Raw genomic sequence first — 18,619 nt, forward strand, 5'->3', positions numbered from 1 at the left:
GCGAGTGGATGTAACATACACTTTGCCAGCGATTGTTGTAACTGACCAAACCACCCATCATATACGTTCACTCTTGTTTTGGGGTGCTTGTGTGCGAGATTGGACGCTCTAGATGCTTAGAGTGCATACGAAGCTCAGTCAAATCACGAACCGCTCGAGTCACGTCACGCCGGTAGTGAGTAGGAAGTTTGGGGAAGTTTGTTATTACTTGGTAAGGTGGATATGTTAAGAATAATATCATCGTAAGTATGCGTATATTGTCAGTTGAAAATAATGTATGCATTCCATTCTACTCAATAATTCAAGCGTCCAAAAATATCATTATAGTTTTTTTTTTTGACGCGGCGTAGATGTAAACTTGGTCGTATACTGATTACTGTGCCTAGTAGTAGTACCAGGCGACCGTCAGTGATTAGATTATTATAAAGTGACCGTAACAAGGTGTTCAGATATGTAGGAAGTGTTCATGACCCTTGAACTCGTGACGCATGATTTAATGTGGCACAGTTGTCAAGTGCTGACAGTAGACCGTAGCACGGTGACATTTTTATTATTTTCTTTTGTTATTCACAATTACTGATCGAGTTTTTTTTGCATGTAACAGGCACGTGTTTTTATGATAGTTGTCAATACCAGAACAAAATGAGTGGTCGAATCCCACTTGAAGAAGAAAGCATCCATCTTCTGCACCAAGATGATGGTTATTCAGACTATGGTAGGTAAAGATGATTTAAATGTCAGCTAGTATATACATTTCTCTCTTTACTGGTAATTAATGAAGTGTATTTCATAAAATTATTTTAAACTTACATCTAGTACATTTAGGATATCCTTGAAAAAAAATAATGAATGAAAGCAAGCTAGCATGCATGTAAAGAGACAAATTAAATAAATGAATAATTATACATTATAAAATAAATAAATTATTCAATACTAAACATGCAGAAAAGTAAATAAACATAGTATTAAAAAATTAAGCATATGACCGATGACCTATAACAGTTACTGTGTAATATCAGATAACTATAAACTATAAATTCAGGCTCTGGTAATAATGTGATCAGAAGAACTTCCACCAGGCGTCGTAGCACAGTCCCAGGGCTTAGTGATGTAGACTACATGAGACGATCTAGATATCGTCAGTTTTATACAGAGGCAAGGTAAGATATTTAATAATGGCTATGACTACATGAGACGATTTAGATACCATCTGTTTTATACTGAGGCAAGGTAGGATATTAAATAATGGCTATAGTATATGACTACATGAAACGATCTAGATATCATCAGTTTTATACTGAGGCAAGGTAGGATATTAAATAATGGATATGACTACATGAGATGATCTAGATATCATCAGTTTTATACTGAGGCAAGGTAGGATATTAAATAATGGATATCACATTAACTTAAAGTTTATCATACATGTATAACTTTTCAGATTTGCAGACTTAGAAAAGTGAAGAATGCTGAATGAAATGCACAGTCTCATTTCTAGGACCATGCACTTTTTCTTAAAATTTAACCGATCCGTCATCTAAGTACACCTTGCATGTACTGCATATTTGCAGGTCAAATGACACTGGACAACTTTACCAAGGTGATGGAGGCAGGTACCAGGACAGAGGCTCTGTGAAGGAGAGTATCAACTTCCACCTCCATTTCCTCCAGAGCTGTAGAGAACAACCCTGGCCCATGAGGCAGAAAATACAGGCTGCTGAGTATGTACCTACATATGCTTACATATGTGTGCACAGGTTTATGTGGACATATGTGCATGTTCTAATTTTGGTATTTTAGGTAAACTATACAAGTTTGTACAAGGCTGTAGCTGAGGAGTTTAATGCAAATACAAAATGTGATTTACAGTACATGTACTTTGGCTGAGAAATTTCCTTTTTTGCCATTTTGTCACAGGTTTGGTGAAACTCTATTTTGCAGGCTTGTAACCAGAATTTTCAAAGGGGTGTTCTTCTGGAAAAGTTGATCTTTTTACCAATTTAGCACATCTGGCCTGAGAAATGGCATAGAGCAAATTAATATCCAAACAGAACCTTTTTCCAGCCAGAAGGCTAGTTCTTAATTCCTAACCTCATGAACATCCACTGCCTACATGTGTCACCTTGATGTGGTATCTGGCAAAAGGCTCCATAAAATAATAAATATGATTAGCCCAAACATGTGCTGTCAAATTATTTCACCTTGTAACCTTTTGGTTTCAATAAACTATCTGATATCAACAGGTGTAGATAGTGGGATTGGGACTGAAACAAATAAACAAACGTTATTAATAACGATAACATCTGATAACAGTGTACACGTTTCAGATTTGTCAACTGTTACAGAATTTATTTCATTGTCATTAACTATTCCTTGTTGACTAATGTAACACAGACAACGATGAGTTCACAAAATATATTGTAATGTTTGAATTATGGCATTTGAATATATTGTTGTATGCAGTATTATCTGATTTCAGACAGGCCCGTGAGTTCTTAAGACTACAAACTGGAAGATTGGATACAATAGACAGTTTCCAACACAGACAGCTACAGGTGATACAGTGTGTGACAGGAAAAGAATTGAATGACAGCAGAATAACAGTTTTAACTATGAATTTACTTTGTGGAAGGAAATGTACAGTTTAACATGTTAATTTGATTGTTGTATTATTTTCATTGTGTAATATTTTATACAGAAAATATTCTTGATTCATTTCCAATTGCTTATGGTATTTTTTTTCCCAGGCTGTAAGAGAAACTAGCAGAAAGGCTAATGATACTATATTCAGTCTCTCTATTTGGAAAGGAAAAATCAAGAAAATAGAAGGTAACTACAGTAAACTCGTTAGCGTATGAGACTGCGTAATTACGCGTTGTTTTGCTGTTTTTACGCATTGGCTGGAGCCCCAGCGCGTACGAATACGCACACCTTTGGCTTTGAAGATCGGCGAAGTTGACCAGTCCGTTGACTGTTGACGGTCAGACTCATGTTGAAAATGTCAGAATTGATTCCCAAGTGTCTCATTTTTTTCTTAAGATATTTGAATTACCCGACTAAAACATGCTTCTTCTTTCACTGACCCGCAGAGGATGACGTAATCTTCTCTGATTGGTCATAATATGCAAGTTTTAGGTCAAAGCACGTGTGCCTCTCTTTAGTATAAACAAGGTATGAACAACGATGAAATGATCGTTTTTTTATTCACATAATTGTTCAACATTTTAATTGAGCAACCATACGTTTAGGACCAATTTAAATCACTCGCCCAGACCAAATACTTTAGGCCAATAACCCTTGTGACTTTTGTAGTTTTAGTCGTCAGAATAAATTTTTAGTCGCATTTGACGAGCGGGCGACCGGGAATTTCCAGCTCTGCTGATTACCAGTGATGACAAAATGACGAGAAAAAGGAAAAGCAAAGGAAAAAAACAACAGTCAATTAAAAGGTTTTGTCATGCAAGGAAGGCAAAGTTATTTACTATAGATTTCAGAGTCCGACATACATGTACCTACTTGCGATGGTTGCGGGGGCGTCTCGATAGTCCGAAGGTTCATTGGTCCGAAGGTTCATTGGTCCGAAAAGTGGTAACATTTTTATCGATTTTTTTAATCAAGGGTTCATTGGTCCGAAGGTTCTATAGTGAACATTCGGACCAATGAACCTTCGGACTATTGAACCTTCGGACTATCGCTACGGCCCCATGGTTGCATTTCGCAACTAGTTTTATCAGCCGGGCACTGAAAATTTAGCTGGTAGTCGCCCGGAAACGCAAGTGACTTTCGGCTGTTCACTTGCCCGGAAAATTTGAAGTGTAAAATTTATTATCACAGACAAAATAGATCGTTTATTATTGGCAGTCATTTGCCGGTTGGAAACAAAGTGGTTTGCAGCAACCGGCTAGCTCCAGATTTGGCCAGCTTAGAAAACAGTTGAACTTGAAGTGCTGCGCTAACAAACATAAATAAAAATTATCTTTCAACAAACTGTGAAATAATATTTCTAGTAATTATTTACAAATTGAAAGCAAAGGTTTAATTTTTATAAACAATTTAGTAAAACTTAAAAACGACGGGTGCCTAATGTTCCCGACTTGACCTACTTTTTGTCGGCATCAATTTTAGGGAGAAACACTAGGGAGAGTAAGAAGTATGAACATTTTGATTGATTTAAATGGCTAAATATGTAAATTTTGTGTCCCTTCTCAAATAGTATATTAAAAAATGCTTGTTTGACAGAGACGGATACTGGGTGACTACTTGTCAGTGTCCAGACATTTTGGCGCCGTTCTCTCTCTCTCCCTCTCCCAACTATTACAGAGCGCTTGTTTGACCTAGTTTTTTTAAAAACTTTACTAAGGAAGCAGTTAGGCCAGGAGCATTTTTAAATCTCAGTCACGAATAGATTGTAAATTTTTGGCTATGAAGTGCAGTCGTACTTGTTGTATTTTGATTGTTTCTGTGGTAATTTAAAAGCAATGTAAAATCTCTAATAAATTACATGTTATATTTTCACACACCCCCCCACTGATTTTTGGAGAAAAAGCCAAATAAACAACACTATAAGGTGACATAGTAACTACCTGTTTGTTTTTTTAATTAAAATACATTTACAATTTTTTTATAGTGACCAACTACCAACTGCAGTGTCACAGAATGATACTCCACTGTCCCAGATTGTTCCTCCACTATCCCAGTCTGATGATCTGCACAAAGTCGCAGTTTAATTTTGTTTTCTTTTTGTTAAATTGCAATAATAAAAGATTTTGGATAAAAGGATAGTGGGTTATTGTTATGAAAGTGAACTGTGTGATTGCATGATTATTAATACACAAAATTACACCTTGATGAGCATTTTTTAATTTTACCCCTTCATTTTGAAAATTACCCCTTCTTTTTTTGGGCAAGGGGTACGGTACTCCCTTAGAAAAATCCTACCGAGTGCACTGTAACTATGTCTTTGCCAAAGTTTCCTCAAATAAGTTTTAGTAAGAACTTAGCTATGGCTTTAAAACATTCAATACGCTAAACAAAGACTAATTTTAGGTTGAACTGATGATTTTTGGTAGATGTACCCCTGGTCTTTCCTTTTATTTGTATAACTCTGCCTCACGCTTTATTTTTAGCCTACTTTGGAACTGGTGTGTCGTCCTATTTTGTTTTTTTGAGAACTTTGCTTTGGCTGAACCTGGTGATGGGAGTGTTGGTTTTCTGTTTTATATCTCTGCCCCAGGTAAAATGTTCATATCATAGTTTGATTTTGGACACAATTTCATTGTCATATCTGACATGTCACATGTAACACACTTTCACAACAAACACACTGTCACACCCAATACAGTGTTACAGCTAACACACTGTCACATCTATCACATCGTCACATCTAACACAGTCACATCTATCACATCGTCACATCTAACACACTGTCACATCTATCACATTGTCACAGCTAACACACTGTAACATCTATCACATTGTCAAACCTAACTTGGTTTTACATCTTACACATCGTTGCATCTAACACATTTATTTATCAAGACCCAATTTACACTTAAATACTGAGTACATGGTCATGGAATGAATATAATAATGCAGGGCATAACAGTTGCAATCAGCTACAAAATTATTTATTTTTAACAATGAATGAAACAAAGTTACATTACTGTTTTGTGTGCTGCACCCTTTACTGAAAAATATACATCTACATTACAGGTTCTCATTGGAGATGGCACTGTTCTGAATGCGACATTTGGTTTGGTATGTCCAAGCTTTATTTGATACTGAGTCATGCATGCATATAGTATTTAAGTGGTTTTAGAATCAATGGTTAAGCTTTTATTCATTGGATTACATATATTGCATGATAGTGTCTAAAATGATCATTCATTATGTGACGTTGGTGTCCAAGATAATACTTTTTTTCTGGCTCTTTTTAAGCACTGTCACATCCAACTTTGGATCTTAAATGTCTAACACACTGATATCTGAGACAGTACCAGTATTTCTTTTGATTGTCCCACTCACAAAGAACCAGTATTTCTTTGTCCCATTTGCAAAGAACGAAGATATCTTTTTAATTGTCCCACTCTCTAACTGATCACTTCTATCAGACAATATCATAATTTATAGGGAACTGAATTAAGTGCCATTTCATTGTTCAGTTATTTGCAGATCTGAAGTTATCAAAATGCACAAAAAATGATGAAAAATGACTGTAAGTTATCATTTTAGGCTACACACACACACACACACACACACACACACTGTAGAGTTCACAAATATAATCTCCAGACATTTTAATTATTTTTTATAGAGTCGATTGCTTGTGCACTCGACTACTTTATGACCTTACCTGTAATTATGTTACTAAAGTGGACGTGTGCAATTTGAATAATTAAAATTCGTATGTACCGCCAAATAATGCAGCACCGAATCCACCTATAGATAAGAAATATGTATAAAAGACATCTAGAATTAAGATCGGGAGTTAAGAAGGAAGAAGACTCGAAAGAGACCGCTCGACGGAGCCATGGGAGACGGCCTAGAGCTTGGAGATTTCATGTAGATGATGTAGTTAGACAGAGTCAACCAATAAACCATTAAACTGGTCATTATGTGGACTTGGGTTTTCTTTGCGCGACCTTACGTAAATCTGACACGAACTGTAGAATCTTTGGACCGCGTTATCCACTAAGTTAGACGAAAACGTAATGTCCTATTTCGAGCCCACGCTTGAATTAAGCGTTCAAAATTATATAAGTTTAGGACATTCATCTCATATGTATATGTAAAGGTACATAACAACACACGCACGCACATGCATACACACACACACACAGGTTATTTGGTTAATTTTATCTTTTTCTAGGATTTTGTTCAGAATACCATCTTCTTCTATGGTTTCTATGACAACAGTCGCTATGTTGGCAGTGCAGACTACATGCTTCCTCTGGCCTATTTCATGACCAACCTGGTTGTAATGCTGTACTGTGTTATATCCATTGTGATGAGGTTAGTTATATATGTACACATTGGGGGGAAAGTATCAGCTTAGGAAGTTGAGGAAAATGCACATTTATGTAATAGAACATGTGACCTAGGATGCATTCAAAATTAATCCATTGTACTAGCTACTGGGCACTAACTCCACACAGACTCTCGCTAAATGCAATCAGATTAACCAATTAATATTCCTCCCTTAATATCCATTGTACTAGCTACTGGGCACTAACTCCACACAGACTCTCGCTAAATGCAATCAGATTAACCAATTAATATTCCTCCCTTAATATCCATTGTACTAGCTACTGGGCACTAACTCCACACAGACTCTCGCTAAATGCAATCAGATTAACCAGTTAATATTCCTCCCTTAATATCCATTGTACTAGCTACTGGGCACTAACTCCACACAGACTCTTGCCAAATGGTACACACATCCTTAGCCAGTATTTATACACTATTTATATATAATTGTAGGATGTCAGTGAAATACAAGAAGACTAAGAAGACTGGGACCACAGAAGACTATCCTTTCTCCTGGAAGTTATTCTGCTCCTGGGACCACTCTGTCACCACCAGGGAAGGGGTGAAGGAAAAGATCTCTGCCATCAGAACAGACTTCAAGGTAGGTGTCATTTTGGAAGTCACATGTCTTGGGTTGGTTTGGGTTGTTAAGTACACTGTCATGTAAAAAACATTGCTACTTTTGACTCATTGTCATATCTAGCACAGTGTCACATTTTACTTAGTGTCACTCTGCCACCCACAACACACTACACTCACTGTCATACCAAATTATACACTGTCATACCAAATTATACACTTTCATACCAAATTATACACTGCCGTATATTAAACACTGTCATACCAAATTATACACTGCCAGATATTATACACTGTCATACCAAATTATACACTGCCATATATTATACACTGTCATACCAAATTATACACTGCCATATATTATACACTGTCATACCAAATTATACACTGCCATATATTATACACTGTCATACCAAATTATACACTGCCATATATTATACACTGTCATACCAAATTATACAATGCCATATATTATACACTATTATACCAAATTATACACTGCCATATATTATACACTGTCATACCTAACAAATGTCACATCTGTCACACTGTTTTGTGCATTAGTCTAATCAAGCTTATTGTCACACCTAACACAAGATCCAATGAAACTTTTCATACCTTTCAAGTCGTTCAGATGAAATATCACATCTAACACACTGTCACACCTAACACACTGTCACATGTAAAACACTGTCACACCTAACATACTGTCACATCTAACACACTGTCACATGTAAAACATTGTCTCATCTAACACACTGTCACATGTAAAACACTGTCACACTCAACACACATGTAAAACACTGTCACACCTAACACACTGTCACATGTAAAACTCCGTCACACCTAACACACTGTCACATCTAACACACTGTCACATCTAACACACTGTCACATCTAACACACTGTCACATGTAAAACACCGTCACACCTAACACACTGTCACATGTAAAACACTTTCTTAAAAGGTAACTTACCACATTTACTACTTCCTAATCAGAAATAGAAAAAAAAATCCTTGAAATTTTTTCAAGCAGGGAAAAAATTAAAGGCAACCTTAACAAAATAATAAAAAATGACATTAAAATACTACCACTTATTTCAGGAACATGTTAGGGAACTGAAGGAAATACTATCACATATTTCAGGAACATGTTAGGGAACTGAAGGAAATACTATCACATATTTCAGGAACATGTTAGGGAACTGAAGGAAATACTATCACATATTTCAGGAACATGTTAGGGAACTGAAGGATGCTCAAAAGTTTCAAGATTTAAAAAAGTAACTATAAGCTACATGAGCTGGCAATTGATGCTGAGCTTGCTTTATTTCAGAAATGACAGCAATATTGATCAATTTCATTCAGGACACATCAAAATTTATGAATAAGAGGACTATTTACGAGCAATCATTTTGAATGTGTGAGATAGCTAGCACTGATCAGAGCTTGCTTTGTAATCTAAATAATTGAAATATGTTATGATTGGGACAAAAATTGATACATAATACAACATTGGTCATATCATCAAGGTATTTTCCCAAAATAATGTGATCAAAAATTTGTCTTAGTTTGATAGTAATTTAAGAAATCTTATAGTGATTATCACTTTGTAAAAATCAAAGCATGCACTAATACACTGAAGTGTGTGAATGGTTTACTGTGACATTAATTTGTTGATTAAAAAAGTAATAATCTATTTTGTAGTATGTATAATAATGTGTTGGTTTTTATTAAATACATTGAAATGACTTGTTTCTACTCATTGTTTCAGAAAAATTTCAGAAAATTAATTGTCAGCAATATTGAAAAAAGAAACCAGTGACGCTTGTGAATTATGATTATTCATAGCAATAACCACTTTCAGAGTAATAACATTTTGGCCTGTTTTACTGAAAAAAAAAAAAAAAAAAAACAACTTTACCACTTTCCTTCCAGAGGTCTTGTGTACACCAGTCGTTTATTTGTAAACCTGGCTGTGATTGGTCTGCTTGTTGCCAGTGGTGGCTTCATTGTCTATGTAGTACAACAAGAGCCGCTCAATGTCTATATCCCCCTTGATATCCCTGGTGTGAGCCCCACATTTTTACAAGAGTACCAGGTAAAGATCCCTTGGTTTACTAAGTGTAAAGCTCTACATTTTTAACAGACTCTGAGGAAAAAGTGCTCGATAATATGGGGCAAAGTGGGAGTTTCTCATTTCTAATAAGGGCTTGCGTAACACATAGTAAATGCATAGGGAATGGTATCACTGTATGCAACAGAAAACATACACCATTGGACTGATGCAATTTTCTCTCCATATGGTAAGCTTGGCTGAAATTACTGCTTCACATTAGCTAGCTGTACTAAAATTATTACATGTACATTCCTAATTTTCAGGTTTCCCTTGTTGTGGCAGGCCTCAAATTGTTTGTTCCAATCCTATTTGATCAGTTGGTCAAACTAGAAAAATGGCACCCAAGGACTCGGATCAAGTTCACGCTGGCACGGTAAGGGGGTGTGTGTGGTTGGTTTTGGGGTATTAGTGCATGTTTTAGTTTTACAGTAATAGATTCTTCAAACAATAAAAAATGTCTGAAATTATTACAAATAATTTATTTATTTAATACTTAATAAATATTAGTACATGATAGGGTTTCTCATGTAGATTTAATGAATAAAACATGGTCCTCTGTAATGATTTTATTTCAAAGTGACATTACTGATAATCATATTCAATTTTTTTCTCTCTATTTTAGAACCACAGTTTTCTACTATGCCAGTCTTGGTGTTTTGTCTTATTCCTTGTATAATGTTGCTACAGAGTGTGTAAGTTTTTATAAATTTTCTTATGATATTTTAAAGTTATTTGATTTGACACTGTATCTTATATTTTAAGTAAGCAAAGATTTGTTAAAATACATTTTTGTTTCATTCTGGATCATAATGATAATTGATAATGCTTATGTAAAACTTTTGAATTGGATTAAGTTGTTATATCATTCAGTGTTATTAAAGTACTGAATGATTTTTTTGTAAAATATGAAATTAGTTCTAATGCTGACAATTATCATATATCTTTCACTGCACAGGACACATCTTCAAGCACCTCTCCTGTAGATGTCACCACTGGCAATGACAGTCTCTGTTGCTGGGAGACAGTAGTTGGAGAGGAGATTTTCAAGGTGGTGTTACTGGATATTGCAGCCAGTATTCTGGCAGTTTTAGGGACTGATGCTCTCAGAGCTTGCCTGGTCAAATGTCTTGGTCTTACCCAGAAGGTAAAGATTTGAGGGGGTCTTGTATGAATAAAACATATCTTAGATATAGAGAATAATTCTGGTTCTGCAACAGTATTTCACTAAGTATAGTACTTTATATTACCCTATGACTTGTTAGTAAAATTGCCATCCAAACAATCTCAGCTGTAGCTCAGTGTCAAAACTAACACAGTCTACTTACTTCAGCTTGGTTATGGAGAATTCAGCGTAGCAACCAGCGTTCTGGAGCTCATCTATGGTCAGGGACTTATTTGGCTGGGTTTGTACTTCTCTCCACTCCTTCCTCTCATAGCCGTGGTCAAACTGGTCATCTTGTTCTATTACCGCTACTACATGGCTAAACTGACCAATGTCCCTCCACAGAAGATGTTCAGGGCGTCCAGATCTGGAAATTTTTACCTGGCTCTGTTGTTGACAACATTGTTATTGTGTTTGATACCTGTGGCCCTGGCTGTTATAGTGTATGTATTGTATTGATATGGGCATTGTATTTTTACATCTCAAACATGATGTTGCAGATGGCTTGAAAAATTATTGTAATTGTTACAGTTGTTATTCTTGTTTATGGCTAAAATATGAAAAAATTTGCACATATGATAGAAAGACAAGGGATAAAGCATGCATATTTTATTTCTCAATAAAGCAAGTTTTTACAAGTTACAAGTAAAGGAGGTCCTCCATCAAAAGTCCATGGCGATTATGATAAAAGTGTTATTCAAATATATTCCTTATTTGATTAATTGGCATTGTATTTACTTTTCACATAACTTGGCTTTGCTTTGATTTAATGAAATGGGTGTTAAGTAGGATAATTATGCAAACTCACTCTCTCTCTCTCTCTCTCTCTCTCATACCATGTTCATCTATTCTAGAATCCCTCCATCCAGAGACTGTGGTCCATTCAGGGCCCTGGACCATGTGTATGATGTACTGTTACAAGAGATAGGGGTGTTACCCACCTGGCTGCAAGACACCATCAACATCATCCTCAGTCCTGCTGTGTTTGTCCCTGTGATTATCATCCTGATGTAAGTTCTACAGGACAGTCACACAACAGATTTCAGTGTGTATTTTTTATTTCTATATACAGACATAGTGTGTCTGACCCTGTACATAAAGCCATCAACATTATTCTCACTCCTGCTGTGTTTGTCCCCATGATTATCATCCTGATATAAGTCCTACAGAGCAGGCTCATAGATTTCAGTGTACTTTTTTATTTTGCATGCGTCTACATATGGCCATCATGTGCATCTGTTGTTCTAAAGTTTGCCTTGACTTAGTCGTCAGGAATTTTCTCTGTTCATTGACACTGTGAATAGCTAACTACTTGACTTATTGTATATTATTGCCAAGAAAAAAGCATGTATGTTCCAGACTTGCAATCCTATGGTACCTTTGTTTATTTTGATCCTGTATTACCGTGGACTATTATCCTGATGTATATTTCAGACTAGTTATTCTATATTACCATGGACTATTATCCTGATGTATATTTCAGACTAGTTATCCTATATTACCATGGACTATTATCCTGATATATATTTCAGACTAGTTATCCTATATTACCGTGGACTATTATCCTGATGTATATTTCAGACTAGTCACCTATATTACCGTGGACTATTATCCTGATATATATTTCAGACTAGTTATCCTGTATTACCGTGCACAGGCGTCCTCTTACAGAGATGTCATAGCAGACTTGAGAATGCAGCTCCATTTTGTAAGTGTGAGGATTTATGTATTTATTGTAACCTTAGGTATAGATGAACTTTTCTACTTTTCTTGAAGATTTAAGACTCTTTAATCATCCTCTTTGATTTGTAGTATTGGTACATTTATATTTGATATTATATGATATTGATATTTTGTATGACATATTCCATTGATTTCTCATTGGTTAATTACTTCAGAATTTTTGAGTCTGAAAAGGCGATATTGGATTCATGTAACATAAATGACCTGAAATGTTTGACACATATCATGATAGTTTTTACATAAATTTTATATCAGGAGCGGAGTGAAGGAAAACGGAAAGTATTTGCTGCTGCTGCAAAAAGAGGTGAGCTCCCATGAGAAGTTGCTCATTGTTTATCATAAAACATTTGAGTTACTTGAACATGGAGCTTAGAGGTGCAGTGATATCAAAAGGTTACATGTAAACAGTCCAATTTTTTTTTACATACATTGAAGATTTCTCTTTTTTTGGTTCCTCTTGAAAAAGAATGCTTTGATGTGACCATAGCTCTTTGTCCGGGATTTTGGAATCAGCTTTATCTGATTTTACTTCCAATTGGTTGATAACTAAAAGGATTTTAGTAAATGACATTGCTTGAATTAAGTATCAAACTTCCATTTGTCATGCTTTTTTCTTTGTTAAGGCCAGATAAAGAAGGAAGAAAAACCTGTTGATAACAGTGCGCTGGTGGAGCTGCCTGAAGAACCTTGAGGAAAGAATGAATAATTTTATATTTTATTGAAATTATATACATGGCAGCTTTTCTTGACATCACTTGTAACTTTAATGTCATAAGTGACAGATGTTTTAAAAAAGGTAAATTTTAGGTGTCATGAAGACACCTTGTTTGTGCAAAAAATGATCAAATTCCAAAAAACTTATTTGAGCTTATGGTTAATTTTTATTATAAAATGTACTGTTATAGAAAAGCAAAAGGTATTGGGTTATACTTATTTTCACAGATTTAAAACTCAAGCTCAATCTAACTTTTTATTTGCTTAAGCCACCTCTGACGAATATCAAATTTTTTTTTTTCATTTTTGTCATCCAGAATATTTAAAATGTCTCAAGATATCAGGTAAAATTTGTGCTGTTATGCACTTAGCACTGTGGCAATAACAACATTTGTATATAATGGCAAATACACACTTTATTTCTCTATATGTGCATGAAACATTTCTCCCGTAACAGGGTGTAACAAATATTGTGACACTTCTAATACAAAGCCTACAGGGTTCTCCCAAACATTGTGACCATAAAAAATCTACAGCAAAGAACAAAATGGAAAATTTGCTGCACACAGCAATTGAAAATCTTTGTTTTTATATCTTGTCAAGTAAATGAATTCAACAATCCTGGATAAATTGAGCTCAAATTATAATTAAGAATAATATTCCAATACAGAAAAAATATTTGATTCCCTCATCGATTGACGTTTTACCCTAGAAAAGAGACCAACTGGCAATAAATTATCTTATACTGAATTTACTTCTATGTTATATATGTTCACATTTAAAAAAGAATCACAACTCAATATATTAAACCTCACTGTCTTGCGATTTATGAAGCCATCTGAAAAACTCTGCCTATGTATAACCCATTTCTTCTGCTGAATCACTCATCAAATAGGTCACGGTGACCTATGAACTATGAAAAGGTTGCATTGGCCTGTATACTGTCAAATAGGTCACAGTGACCTACTTTTCATAGTTTACATGGTAACCAACAACTAGGCAGATGCCAGTTTTATATAGGTCAAAATGTGAAGAATGGAGTTACACATAAACACAGTTTTCTATCATCTACACAGCACTGGAGAAGTCAGGGGAAACAGGAGTGAAAACGGTTAGACTGCCATGGTCCTCAGGGAGTGAGTTTTTCCACCAGTTATAATAGAGAGGTTTATATACTTGTGTCTCCTCTGACTTTTCCAGGACTATAAGCATCCAACTCTATCATAACAATCATAATACTGTCATAACTTTGTACATGATTGGCTATGGGAATGGCCGGTGAGACAAACTCAGAAGACTGAGCACATCAAATAAGATATGTAATAGTTGAGATGAATATAACTATCATGTGACTATCATGTGACTGGTTTGTGACCTGGTTTGTACATCATACAACATTTAAGTGTGTTAAGATTACAGTCATAATTGATTCCTGGATCTTTGTCCTGCTAATTCTAATCCATATTCTACTGTCAAACAGTCTACAGCACTTTCACATCAAAAAGCTATCATAGCAATATAAGAAGACATCTGCAAGAACACATATAAAGTGAGCATAAAAATAAACAAAGGGACATACATATAATAAAAAGAATCAGTGACCATCATGTACAAATCTTTATACTTCACTGGCTTTGGAATGGCTCTTCTTGTGCAGTGTCGCCATCACAAAGAGCTTTCACTTTCAGTTTGAGCAGAAAGCACTGGCAGTGTATGTTATTATGGAAGTATTTGTAGAAAACCAAGGCTGCCTGGACTCCATTTAAAATAAAGGCACCTGGAGTATTCTTAATAGGTTGCTCTAACCTAAATACGCCACCTAGTGGACAAGCTGACAACTTCCAGTAGTGAGTGGTACTGGAATACAGTGGAAGTATTAAGACAGGTCAAGGTCACTGGGTCAAAGGTCACGGGGCAAAGAGCACCTTGATGTGACAAGTCACCTGATTCTAGGACGGTTTTCATAAGCTCTGCCCCCTATTGAGCAGCAAAAACATCTATTAATCAATAAATGCAGCAATAAAATGTTGGTCCCATCTTAAACTGAATATGCACAAAAATAAAATGACAATACAATAAAACACTGAAATAGTCTTCAATCTGTTCAATACATAAGTCAATTATTAGTTGCATATTTAACCCTCTAGAGGTTTGGCAGTGTTACTTCCTCTTGAAGCTCATGGGGCTTGAGGTACTAGGAGTGCGGCGTATGCTGCTGCTGGCGTGACGAGATGCAGGCGTGGACGTGACACGACCCAGCCTAACTGGTGAAGTGCTGCGTGTGGGAGATCGTCGTCGTGGTGACAGCCTTGTTGGTGAGATGGTGCTATGATGGTCAACAGTGTCCCCAAGTTTACTGGTCTCATGGTCCAGTAGAAGGGTGTCTAACCCAGGGTCACGTGCCACTGTGCCTAGAGAACTGTCCAGGATGTTACGGATGTCCTTGATGTCATCACCTGTGCGCGTGCTGCGCTGGATGAACTGTTGACGTTTACGCATCTCCTGGGCTAACTGGTCCTTCAGTGTGTTGATCTGAAAATGTGGAAAATGGTTATGAGATTCATAATCTTTTTCCCCCAATATGTAAATTTGTTGTGAAAGTTGATCTGAAAGTCTTTTGGGTCTTATCAAATAATAATAACTGAATTAAAACTACATTTAAATTTCTTATGACGTAAGATGTTGAAGTGTGTCATCAATATGATAGAAATTTTAAAAAGTGTTTATTTAAATGTGGTGACTGTTTTAACTACAATTCCATTTTGCAATTTCTGATCAGCTAAAATGGATTGCAAAATTTTAATTTTTTCTATTCATTCTTTGTAATTAATATCATGATATTGAAAATAGTCCCATTCCTCTGTAATTTTACCTGTTCTTCTAGACCCTTCACTCTCTGTCTGTGTGCACGCTCACGAGCTTCAAGTGTCCGCTCTGCCTGGAGTTGAGCAGAACGTAGACGCTCAGTCTCCATTTCCGTTTCTGAGCGGTGACGCGTGGTCAAGTCAATCAACCTGTGGTGAATAAAATAATATTTTGATTTCCAGTGGAGACTGTCCAACTTTTGCTTTTGGATAGAGACTTGTACAATCACATGGGAGTTGTGGCAAAGATTCTTTATTTTAGCAGTAATTATGAATGTGATAGAAAGTTTTTACCTCTGAGAATGAGCCTGCTCCATCTCGGCCATCTGAGCCTGCATGCTCTGAAGTTGGCGCTGAAGGTCCATGTTTTCTTCCTCCAGTCGCTTCAGAGTTCCTTCCATACTTCCTTTCTCAGTCATGCTGCGTGAGGCAACTTCTTCAGTCTTCATCTTTTCGCGCTCCACCTTGTCCAGAGTCTTCTTCAGTGCGGACTTGTCCTTCTCTGTGCGAATGACGTTACGCTCGATCTCACGTTTGTCAGTTTCTAGCTGAGCATACTGGCGTTGGAGAGAGGCTACGCGTTCTTGTAAGCCTTGCTTTTCAGTGCCAAGTTTCTGCAGGCGCTGGTTCAATTCTTGCTCCTGTTCTTGTCTCTGCACAATGATCTGTAGATCAACATGACAACACATTATTACTGACTATCAGGCAGTTCATTGCTGTAATAATTTTTTCCTTCATTCTGAAGAAAGTAAGATAAATGTAGCTTGATTAATAATAATAAATTGCTCAACAAGATGGCTTGTAATGTAAAATATTTTAGTAGGCTTGTTAAGGACCAAAAAATGGCCAAATGCTGCATTTTGTAGTACAAATGTCTAACTTGGCATAAATGTTCCTTGGGCTAAAAGAAAATTTTTTATCCAAAGAGACGCCCTCTATCGATACATTAATTAGCATAAATTATGCAAATTAGGTGCTAAAATATATAATATTTCATATTTCCATTAATATTTGGCCTAGAAACATGTATAGATTATCAAACCTGACTAAATTAGGGACAAGGAACCCATTTTTGATCATTTGGAAGCAATTGGTGGCCATTTTGTGCCTCAAATCCAAGATGGCCGCCACCCGCCATTTTGAAAGTGGACATAATTTTGCTATTTTATGTTGAATTTTGAAGCGTTTGGTCTAATTATACTTGATATATATATCGATTCTTACTATTTTGGGGGTGCAAAAGTCATTTTTGATATTGTTATGGTGATAGTAGGTGATTTGAAGGAACAAAGAGGGTGTTCTAAGTGCCTACCAAGATATGTGTGAACGCTGTTAAACCATGGATATTAATAACCCGTATTCAAATATATCTCAATGCAATTTTTTGTTATATACCATCGCTATTGGACTATATTATGAGCAAAAAAAAACCCCTCATTTTTACCATTATGAAGGCCATTGTGGCCGTTTTGTCCCTCAAATCCAAGATGGCCGCCAAAAACCATTTTGAAATTGGGCATAATTCGCTTTTTTGAAACTACCCGGTATATGTATTACATCTTTGTAAATGAGTAATACGTCGTTTTATGTTATTTTCTGGTGCAGCATACATTATCTGTTTCATGAAATGTGAGTACAAACTATTTTAGCCTCCAAAATCAATATGCATGTAGGCTTAAGTTGTCAAATAGTCTAATTAGTACATGTAGTCTAATTAGTACAAAATGTTTTATTAAATCCTAAAGAGCTTGAATCAAGCGTCAAAGACCAAAATGGCTTAATTAAAGGTAAAGAATACATACTTGGTGCTTTGGAGACAATTGGTAGCCATTTTGATCCTCAAATCCAAGATGGCCGCCAGTCACAATTTTGAAATACGGGTAAGGCATAACTCATCAATTTGAAGCTATTGCTCTTACACTATCATGTTATACATCGTTTCTTATCATTTGGGTTGTAGAAGTCGTGTCTTATCTCTTCTGAGATATAATACAAAAAGAAAATATTACAAGGCTCCAACACCAATACAGGCTTACGTTTTCACCTTCGCTTGTATACGTCTTGAAGTCAAATTTGTGCAAAAATATGTTATATAACAATTATAAAATGGTTTTGCCAGACAGATTAAGTGCAAGAGACCAGCATGGCTGATTCGACTTTATGGTGACTACTGTTAGCTATTCTGTTCTTCATATCCAACAGCCTGTCACTATTTTAAAATTATGGCATAATTTACCTTTTTGAGCTGTTGGACTTTCATATATGATCGTAATACATCAATTGATACTATTTTGGAAGTACGTAATTAATTTCCGGTGTTATTCTAGTGACAGAGGATAATAACAAAGGCATAAGGTGTTTTAAGATGATTCCAAGATGAATTTTCCTGTAGTTGTCATATACTGTAGATG

At 35.8% G+C, this 18,619-nt stretch overlaps 2 protein-coding genes across 25 annotated transcripts in view; one reads left to right on the top strand and one right to left on the bottom strand.

The window, feature by feature from the left end:
- Positions 1-17: 17 nt before the first annotated feature.
- Positions 18-14,094, top strand: LOC106156369 (transmembrane channel-like protein 3). 5 transcript variants are annotated; one of them, XM_086995743.1, is made up of 20 exons: positions 18-175; positions 605-715; positions 1,043-1,160; positions 1,572-1,721; positions 2,480-2,555; positions 2,748-2,829; positions 5,127-5,233; positions 5,713-5,757; positions 6,869-7,011; positions 7,480-7,627; positions 8,840-8,889; positions 9,545-9,707; positions 9,989-10,098; positions 10,348-10,417; positions 10,681-10,869; positions 11,056-11,330; positions 11,742-11,897; positions 12,517-12,595; positions 12,886-12,934; positions 13,254-14,094. In XM_086995743.1, exons 2-20 carry the CDS (start codon positions 643-645, stop codon positions 13,319-13,321), a joined length of 2,151 nt encoding a protein of 716 aa, XP_086851869.1. In that variant the 5' UTR covers positions 18-175; positions 605-642; the 3' UTR covers positions 13,322-14,094. The 5 variants fall into 5 exon arrangements, with proteins under 5 accessions (XP_086851869.1, XP_086851868.1, XP_086851867.1 ...); XM_086995742.1 differs by having other exon boundaries at positions 90-242; XM_086995741.1 differs by having other exon boundaries at positions 145-242; positions 624-715.
- Positions 13,743-18,619, bottom strand: part of LOC106156388 (uncharacterized) — a 50,949-nt gene continuing 46,072 nt past the window's right edge. For all 20 annotated transcript variants that reach the window (XM_086995730.1, XM_086995735.1, XM_086995733.1 and 17 more), the window contains 3 exons: positions 16,503-16,873; positions 16,217-16,358; positions 13,743-15,876 (listed from right to left, as the gene is read on the bottom strand). In XM_086995730.1, coding sequence (XP_086851856.1) covers positions 15,505-15,876; positions 16,217-16,358; positions 16,503-16,873 — 885 coding nt within the window. In that variant the 3' untranslated portion in view covers positions 13,743-15,504. The remainder of the gene's footprint in view (positions 15,877-16,216; positions 16,359-16,502; positions 16,874-18,619) is intronic.

This window comes from Lingula anatina, chromosome 9 (genome assembly GCF_051362555.1).
Source record: "Lingula anatina isolate TDL-2025a chromosome 9, LinAna3.0, whole genome shotgun sequence".
Classification (NCBI taxonomy): domain Eukaryota; kingdom Metazoa; phylum Brachiopoda; class Lingulata; order Lingulida; family Lingulidae; genus Lingula; species Lingula anatina.

Excerpts from the sequence above, each read along its gene's own strand:
- LOC106156369 (XM_086995741.1), top strand. The coding sequence starts at position 223 with ATGTTAAGAATAATATCATC. Across the intron at positions 243-623 it reads ATGTTAAGAATAATATCATC|TTGTCAATACCAGAACAAAA; the intron begins GTAAGTATGCGT and ends TTTTTATGATAG. Across the intron at positions 716-1,042 it reads TGATGGTTATTCAGACTATG|GCTCTGGTAATAATGTGATC; the intron begins GTAGGTAAAGAT and ends CTATAAATTCAG.